Source organism: Hydractinia symbiolongicarpus, chromosome 3 (genome assembly GCF_029227915.1).
Source record: "Hydractinia symbiolongicarpus strain clone_291-10 chromosome 3, HSymV2.1, whole genome shotgun sequence".
Lineage (NCBI taxonomy): Eukaryota > Metazoa > Cnidaria > Hydrozoa > Anthoathecata > Hydractiniidae > Hydractinia > Hydractinia symbiolongicarpus.
This window is the reverse complement of record NC_079877.1, coordinates 22,236,476-22,246,322: the sequence shown is the minus strand read 5'-3', so window position 1 is coordinate 22,246,322 and position 9,847 is coordinate 22,236,476. Positions and strand designations below refer to the sequence as shown.

At 33.1% G+C, this 9,847-nt stretch overlaps 1 protein-coding gene across 1 annotated transcript; it reads left to right on the top strand.

Moving 5' to 3' along the window:
- The first annotated feature begins 639 nt into the window (after positions 1–639).
- Positions 640–8,933, top strand: LOC130636217 (alpha-(1,6)-fucosyltransferase-like). Its single transcript, XM_057445871.1, has 3 exons — positions 640–1,135; positions 5,233–6,147; positions 6,928–8,933. Exons 2-3 carry the CDS (start codon positions 5,262–5,264, stop codon positions 7,578–7,580), a joined length of 1,539 nt encoding a protein of 512 aa, XP_057301854.1. The 5' UTR covers positions 640–1,135; positions 5,233–5,261; the 3' UTR covers positions 7,581–8,933.
- Positions 8,934–9,847: the final 914 nt, after the last annotated feature.

The window sequence follows — 9,847 nt, the reverse complement described above, 5'->3', positions numbered from 1 at the left end:
CAAAATGTCAACCAATGGACGTTTGCCTTAACAAGCTATTTAAGTCCGTTTTGAGAAAGTGTTGGGTCAATTACGTTGCAACCGTCGTTAAAAGTTTCCCTGATGGAAATAGCAGTAGCAGCAAAATCCCCGTACCAACTCGCCAGCAGATGATTGGGTGGATAAAGGAAGGATATGACTACCTTGCTCAGGACAATGAAATGGTGAAACGATCATATGAAGTGTTTGGTATTACTTCCTCAGATCCAGTGATGATCCGCAATGGAGCATTTTACCAAAAATTTATGGAAAAAGCACAGGACGAGCTTGACATGGACGAAGACAAAAATGATGATCCCTTCGCTTGATCTCAGTATCATAATATATCGAAATATATATGTTCATTTAATCTAAACCACTGCTTGTTTGTTTTTTTTTAAAAAATACGATCAGTGTTAAATTAGAGGAAAATAAAACACGCCAAATTTTCGACCCGCGTTAATAATTAGAAGCGATAAGCGATAAATTACAAACATTTGGCCATTTTGTCCGTCCGCGTTAGAAGCAGCGTTATATTAGAATAATTACGGTACATAGCCTAAGATCCGGCGATACAACCGCGGCGGCACATGGCAGAGTCGCAAACAGGTTATTTAAAAGACACGGGGGTTGGAAAACGGAATCAGCAAAATATGGAAAAGTGCAAGTTGATCTTAACTTGTTACTTTTGGTCTCAAAAATATTAGGTTCTAATATGATATAAAAATCTTAGTTTTAAAATCATAATACGTAATACGACTACGCTACATTACCCTACTTTTAAGTAAAAAGCTAAGACGACCCCCCTCTCAAAACAACTTGTTTGCCAAGTCTGTCTAACGGAAAATAAAAAAGTTTAGATTCGCTTTAACAAAGTTATCGCTACTCCGGCACCATTTTGCTCAAAGGCTGACAAAACACGGGTATTATCAATACAGAGATAAAGATTTCTTTTTATTTGACATAATGCAATAACTACTATAGGGTACAATTAAGTTATTGTGCCATTGTGTGCAACATTTTTTATAAAGCTTTTTTTTGTTACGTGTCCTATAGTTTCTAAATTATGATTTGAAATAACACATAGTTTGTTATGGTTTTTTAATGCACATAAAATGTAAGTAAATATTTTATTTGCGTAGTTTCGAGGAATACGTAGCATTTGTTTGTGTTTGTTTTTTTTTCATTTACTATACTATCATGGAAATGTAATCTTGCTGTGAGTTAGCATAAAAAGGAGTTAAGTAAACAAGTGAATGTTTTTTCTTGTTTAAATTTATAAGGAATCAAAATTTAATGAAACAATATGATGCAATATATTTTCTTTTTTTTTATATACTAATTTAAACAACACAGATACTTTGCCTAATTAATTCATTTTATGCATGTGAAATCAAAAATTTTTAGCTTTCGGATAACTAGGGATATCTTTTAATTAGGCTGTAAATACCGTAAGCAGGATATTGAAAGATGTAAACTTTTTTTATTAAAAATTTCTTAACTTTTTCTGAATTATTTTTATTTTGTGTTTTACTGACATCAAGAACAAAGAATCCCGGTACACAAAATTTATTGTTTGCTTGATTAGTGCTGTGTATTGTATAATTAGCTTGTAATTATAACATATTAAATATGACTCATGATCGCACTTGTAAAGAGAGTGACAATGCAAGGTATTAAACAAACGAGTGGTGAGAAAGGAAACAAGATATTAATTCGTATTCGTATAATCTATGTTATACGGTAACTTTCAGATTTTTTCCTTCAAATTCTAACACTGAAATTTTTCCGGCCAAACAAGCTCTTGTAAATAATTACTAAGGCCTTCATCTAATTCCCAGCTAAATTTTATTAACATAATCACCTTTTCCAGATTAATTTTTTGAAAAAAATGAAGGAAAACGGGTTTTTTTGCTTCAAAGCAAACAAAATTTTTAAAATAAAAATGGCTGATACATTTTTGTTCTCCTTGTGTAAATTTGTTAAGTGAAAAACTCTTTTTATAACAGCTCAACACTGAAACTGAAAGCATGCAAGTTTTCTATTTTTGACGCATTGTCATTCTTAATTTACTAAAAAAGAAATAGCAAAAATTGGCGAAAAGTCCAAAAAAAAATTTTGGACAGTAAAAAATATATTAGTCACTGAGCCAAAATTTGTTCAACTTTCACCAGCAAGGTAGGAGACTTTGTTTCGTTGAGACAATTGATTTAATTCTCACAGAAAACCAAGTGATGGAGAACCACGTGACGCCACTTCCTCCATGTATATCTCGCCACCTTAATTTGAAAAAGAGAAAATAAGTCGTGGGAGCTAGGTTGCTTCCCATGCTAACGTACTGGTTTTAAATGTTGCTTCAGTGTTTTGGACGCCATAGCAATACCGTGCCATTCTTGTAAATCCAGGTATCTGAGCATTATTTAATTGAACTTTAATGATTTCCTAATCTTAGCAAAAGCACGTGTTTTTTTTAATTCTGTTTACGCTTTTTGAAATGGAAAATAGTGGATAGCTGTTAGATTCTTACGTTTCGAAATTCTAGGAGAGCTTCAGTCTCGATCCCCAGTAACTATACACGAGTATGCAAGTTCGGGTTCATTAAATGCCGAGTAAAGTGCAAGACAAGTACGAGTAATCGGCGAGTATACTACTCCATACCCTCGAGTATAGCCTCTTGCGCATGCGAGTACAGTAAGTGAATGGTTTGTGAGTACATGTGCGAGTATAAGATAACAACGGGAATTCGTCGTAGCGTAATTTTTATCGATAGCTCACATTTGTCTGCTACCTTACACATTGTGAAAACTTTAACTTCGTATTCGCGTCGTAAGAAATAACATTTTATTTTACATATTTTTTTTATGTTGCAACAAATTCTCTTTAGTTTACATAAAAAATGTATACGTTGCTGTAATGGCTCTTTATAACTTTGAATTTATATAATTAATTTCTTACCGACGAGGAAACCCTTTGCTATTTACATCTGTTATCTAAATGCTTTTTTCTCCTAGCTAAATGTTTTGTTGCTACATTCAAACATTATTCCTTTTTCTTCACAAGCATGAATTAAAGAATGAGACTAAATTAAGCCAATCGCATTTAATTTTAGTGTTTTGTAATTAACCAAAAGTAAAAACGTGCCCAGCAGGGAAATCCTGGATCCAGTTGGAATGATGTGCACCCGAATTTTGAGTGAGTTCCCTAATTACTTCAAAATGGGTTGTCATAAATTATAAGTAGCTTTCAAGTCTATCGTGTAGCTATCAGCATTTCGCCATTTTGAAAGTTTAAAGGAGCATTTCAGCACTAAATTTTAGCACTAAACTTTGTTTCTATGAAGCTTTATGTTCTTATGTAAAAAATATATTAAAAAATAACGTTGTCAAGGATATGCGACTTAGTTAAAATGCATAAAAATAAACAAAATAATGAATTATTACAGATCGTCTGTAAAAACGATGTACGGAAGATTCTTTCTCATGTTTTTATAATTTTATTATCCATTCTCATCTTACCAATCATAATGTGCATAATAAAATAAGCGGCAGTAATGGGGAGGACAAAGTTTTATGTGTCTTATTAATTGTATTTTTAATTTTTTTTACATTTTTTGTGGGCACCTGTTGTGTGAAAGTAGCGAATATAAAAAAGAAAAGAAAGAATGAATATCATTCAAACTAAATTGTGACATTTTTTACTGTTTTTTAACAGCATTTATCAATTTAGTCCTGGGCACTAGCTTGTGAAATAATGTCAATAACTTGTAAACACGATACCTGCTATGTTGTTCTATTACCAGAAGCAAATTATTTCAATATTCTCAATGTGATTGCAAAGATATAAATAGATTAGAATAACATTCAGCACAAAAGAAAAATTTATCTCCAGAATCGTATTTTAGAGGGAGTGAGGAGATCTTTATAACGCAGACAACTGAATTTCATTCGGTATTTTTAGAATTAAAAATCATTTTTCAGAAATCTGTCAAAATTGATATACCGTTAAAAATTACTTATCGGTGTCCCCAAAAATGCCTAAATTCAAAAACTGAGTAACTATGATGATAGGTTAATTAAGTTTTAGCTCAATTTAATAGAATCGATCTAAAACTATACCAAGTTTTAACTCGTTATTTTAAATTTTGAGAAGCTATAGGACAAAATTGAATTTGACACCGGGACTAATTGGTTATTTCACAATATTCGTTATTCCACAAGTGTCTTTGTTTGGAATAAATATACAGGCTGTCAAGCTTTACATATTCTAAATTGCTATACCAAGTTCATAATACACTTAAAAGCCTACGAAGGCACATCTCGGAGTGAAAAGCATAAGAATCACAAAAACAAGCAAGAATTATGTGGCTTGTTAGCTAGCTAGGTATTTTTACCTTCAAACAGAATATAAAATGAAAAATAAAGGTAGCTAAAATCACATTAAAAATTTGTTACAGTCAACTGTATTTGGCTACTTTTAGCCTAGGGTAGCTATAACAACCCACAGTTGCAGCTTGTAGAAAACAGAATTGGTGAGGATAACAGAAATAGAAATATTTCTGACTAGGATAATTTTTGTTAACAAACTGAATAATAATGTAGACTAGCTAGTTAGCTGGCTTTTTAGGATGCTTCCGAAAATCAACGTTTGTAGGGAAAATCTTAAAATTAATTAGTTAAAGATTTATACACGGATAAAAAACGTGTTATAATATTAATCCTAACATGTAAAAATATATACGAACTAGTCGTTAGCCCGTGGAAAAATCCACGGGTTCGCCCGTCGCAGCTAAGCTATCATTTTGCGTGACAGACAGACAGATGGACGGACCGACGTATGCGGACATTATAATATAGATTAAATATATACCAACACTACAAAACACTTTAGAAGGGAAATAGGTCCAAAAAAGCTTCAAAATGGCTACCGCTACAAACACCTTCTCTTATGCATCTCAAAATCGGCTAGAACTTTGTGCTGTTATCATCAACGGAATGGGCGAATAATATTTCAGGGGTAACTATTTTAAATTGTGTATGACAAGAATAGAGTTTCCGACTTAATAAACCCTCTGGTTTTAAGCTACCATTTTGGGTCACAGACATACAGACAACGAGTATTATAATAAAGATCAAGAACTAAGACTGTCATAGAATTTTAGCTGTCAAGGGTTTCTAACGGTTGAATTTATATTCAAAAACAACTTTATTTTTTTAGATATATAAATCTTTAAAACAGGAGGAAAGATGTTGGCTTCAATGCGCTCTGGAAAATTAGCCAGGTTATTTTTAAACCTGATATCAGTGTTTTGTTTGATAGAATTGCTGTATTTTCTAATGATAATGACCATCAACCAACCAGCGTATGATAATTGGAATGCTGATTTAAAAAACGAAATCATCGCATTGGAAGATCGAATGTCACGAAAAGAAGTATTGAAAGTAGAAAAAGTCGAAGAAGGGAAAGTTGGTCGTGAATATTTGGAGAATATGCTTAAAATTCCAGATCACATGGATGCAAAGACACGAAGGCTAAAAGACATTCACGATTTTATATACGAAACTTTAGATAAACTTCAAAATAAAGGCGATTGTGAGGAAAAAAAGATCGTCCAATGTCATAACTCTGTAATGAGTGGTTTTGGATCTACAATACATCGACATGTGATTTGCTTGCATATTGCATTTGCTTTAGGACGTGCCTTTTTTATCGAACACGATTACTCTTCTTTTAACGGGCTAGCTGCATTTACAAAAATGGAATCTGGTAAATGTGCTTATTTGAAAAACAAAATTCCAGAAATAAAAAGCAAATGTAATTTCAAAGATCCTAAATGCTACTTAAACAAAGACAATTTTGAAATCGATAATTCTTACAAGGTTTTAGAGTTTACGCACGAGGCAAACTTTCCTGCGCCGAAGTACATACCTGGCACACTTCCCAAAAATATGGAAAAGGAGCTGTACGATCTTGGCGTAAAGGAACCGTGGCATTGGTTTACATCTCAATTGCTGGGTTATATGATATTGAGACCAAACCATGCATTCAAAGAGAAATTGGCTCAGTCTTTAGATGTGATTCAATTTCAAAAACCGGTAATCAGCATGCATGTGAGGAGAGGTGATAAAATAGGTGAGAACTTTCCAAAGGGCGTTTTTCTTGTCGTGTGTACTTTCAGTAACCTCCGGATACTCTTACGTTATTCCGAAAAGTAAAACAAGACAATTCAGAAAATAACTTTGCACAATAACCATTTCATGCAAGTGGACACGCAAAACTAGAAGATAATTCCCAAATTCCTAAACATATACCATAAATAGGACAGCAAAATACTAAAAAAAGAAACATGCAATAACGGTATAAGGTTTAACGTAAACTAACTTTATGTTAACAAATAAGGAGGTGGAAAGCCTTAAATAAAAAAAATTGCAAGATGTTTTTTCTCTCAATGAAACAGCACGAGGCTTCTAGATCTTCGTATTTTATGGCTTGGTTGCACCAGATTTATTGTTGAAGATATCTCTCAAGCTAAATTTTGCTTCCAAAGTGACGTTAGCATTTAAAGCCCCATTTTTATATACATATATTTTTTTGTACAAACCTTGACTATTAATTATAGCCAGAAGTTCACTAGGCTACAAAGTTGAACTTGAATATAAAAGACAGAAAGAGCGCGATAAAGGAAAATTCTATCATTCCAGTCATACCAAAGGCTATAAAAGTGTGAATAAAATTCTCTCATCGTTTAGCATAAGGATGGGAATAATATATTAGGCGATTATCTAATTGAGCTGTTTTCCTCTCTCTGTATCAGTACTTTACATCCGTCACATAACCCATAATTTCAGATGTGATTTTAACAAACAATTTATTTTACTGCTATTTGTAATCCAAAATTTGTGTTTCTTTTAGGTTCAGAATCGCATTTTATAGATGAGTCTACCTTCGTTAAAGCTGCATTAGCAAAATCCAACCATACATACGCGGATTTGTATGTTGCTAGTGGAGAAAAATCTGCCATCATGAAAATAAAAAAGATGGTCACAGGGAAGTTTCGTGTTCGTCAATCGCCTGCTAATAAACTGAGCAGTATTTTGGTCAAACGAGACGATAAAAGCAAAAATACAATGGAAAACATCTTATTTGATTTATACATGTTGGCTCACGCTGATCACTCGATTGTTACGTTCAGTTCTAATGTTGGGCGACTGGTATGGGAATTAAAAACCGCCATGTATCCTTATGACGCGAAAGATACTGTGGTTTCGTTAGATTCTAGACTCTTTTATGGCTGGTATGATTACCACGCAAGGCAAACATATTATCTGTCAACTAAAGAAAACAAAGCCAGCTACCCAGTTGGGAAGGATAGCATTGTGATGGAATATAATGTCGGTGAATTATTTTTACATCATCATAAAAGACGAGTAACAGATGACCATGGGAAATTTGTTAACTTGTCTCTAGTCACCAGTCGTAGTAACCACAAATCAAAAGGTTACGTTCTGTCTGATGACTTTACAGAATGGCCTGGAAAGCCACATTATAAAAATGATATTGCTTAACTGATCTATTCATTTGCAATTTTACCACTCGTAGGTTTTTCAATCGTTAAATTCTAATATAGGCAAATTGAGAAGAGTGTTAAAATTTGCCAACATTATATTTTTAAACGTTACAATATTTACCATAGATCAAAAATAAGTCTTTTTCAAACATTGACAAAGCTTGCTTCTTCTTTTTGTGAGTGAAGCTTACTGATTGGTAAAATTTAGACTGTCCATCATATACAACTTTTAAAATGTTTTTCACTTGCATTTTCTGCGTTTTTAATAATAATAATTCCCATGTTTTTGTGTTATATTATCATAATTTTCATTTCATCCGCCGAAGATGCTTGTTAATTTTTAGCTCATGTTTATGACTATGATACTTGATGACGTTTTTGTATTTATTAATCCTGGAAGGATAGAAAACGTTTCTAGATGAGACACAACTTCTTTGTCAAATCATCAGTTACCACAAAATTTTCTTTATAAAGAAGTGGCGTAAGTAAGTTGTGTTATAATAGTTGAGGAAATTAGTTAATAATTTAGTACACAAAACAGCATACCTCAACCTTTTTATACCGAATTGTGATTAACTAGTGTATTGACAAGTTGCTATATTTGCTACATTGAATACAACCCTACCCTATTTCATGACCTTTACTTTTTAGGTATTTGGTCCTTAACATATATAATCCTTAAAATATAGCTAGTATTGACAGCAGGACAATAGTCATAATTATCCTTAAGGAGATTCTCCATTATTATTGATCAATTTAATCTAAATAATCCGAGTAACAGTGTGGAATAACAGATTTACGAGTTCAATTTACGAGTTCAAGTTTGAGATTGATGGACGGGCTGGACAATTGTCAATGGTAAGAGCAATTTTTCGATCATGTGTACGAAACGCTCAGTCGAGTTTACGGAACTACTTTTGAAAGATCTCACTATTCACCCAACTCTTGACTGAAACAAAAGCGGTTTCATGATTACAAACATGGGCGGTTTTCCTTCTGTTCCACCGTTCCACTTGCTGCTGTCATTTCTTGACTTTTCTTATCTTCCCCCATAAACGTTTTGCAAATTTAAGCGTCTTTTCTTAAAGCATTGGGCCATTAATCGGAAAGTTTTTCAACTATTTGAAAACATATTGTGTTCGCTTGTTTATACTAACAATATCTTTCCAAACCTTCAAACAGTTTATTTTCGTTTTTCATCCACATGGATATTGTGTTTTTTGGAACACCAAATTTTTATGATGTCTCCTTGTTGGTCATTCCCTTCTCAATTTGTCCAACGTTTTAACTCTTTTGTATATTTTATTTGCAGGCAAATTTTCAAACCCTTTGATTACATTTGAATACTGAACATTTTTGTTCTGTTTGCTACGTAAATTGAATAGGGAAATAGTTGCAATGGACCAAGGCTTTGGCTTGAGATACAGTAAAGTTTATTGTACTCTCGGATCCAACCCTGTTCGGTCCGGGTTTTTTTCGAACATATTATGACCGGAGTGAGGGGAGCCCCCCTTCCCTCACTCCGGTGATTCCGCCTCATGCATAACTTTTGATAGGCTTGTCCAAATTACAACAAACTTTGCACACTTATGGTATGCCATGAAAGGAACATGTTAGCAGCTAAAATATTTTGCTTATGTCACCTTTTTCTGACGTCATTGGAGACTTGGAACTTGTCCAAAATACCACTATCTGCCTAAAATTTAAATTACTTTAATTCTACAGCGAATTTTTACATTCTGTTTAAAGTTTGTGACAGTTAAAAAAAAGTTATGTAACATATATTCTGGTTTTTTACATAATTCGCATGAAAAAATTCCAAAAAGTGCCGGAAAATCCTATTTTTCCAAGTATTCGGGTAAAATCCGAAAAAAAAGTCAAGCAAAAAAGTGAATTGCATTTAGCTCAGGAAATATATAGCCAAACATTGATCCCAGAGCTTGTACGGATAAATATAATGAGAGATTTTCATAACATTTTCAACGATAATCTTAAATCTAAATAGCAAGTAAAAAGATTTTGTGCCTCGGACCTCATAGCATTGCAGTCTTAATGAAGTGAGGAAGATAAAGAGTCCGAGAAATTCAATCGCAGTTTTCAAAAGTCTCATAAAACAGGGTCTCACTTAACGCGAGTATACTGTATTAGGAAGGAAATTACCTTAACGAATTGCACCTTAATTTATCGACGAGATAACCTTAATATTAGAAATCCAAAAACAGTAATTCATAACGGTTTTCTATTTGAGAATGGTGGCAAAGCTAG

Coding starts and splice junctions, on each gene's coding strand:
- LOC130636217 (XM_057445871.1), top strand. CDS start 5,262: ATGTTGGCTTCAATGCGCTCTGGAAAATTAGCCAGGTTATTTTTAAAC. Junction 6,148..6,927: donor GAGGAGAGGTGATAAAATAG/GTGAGAACTTTC, acceptor TGTTTCTTTTAG/GTTCAGAATCGCATTTTATA.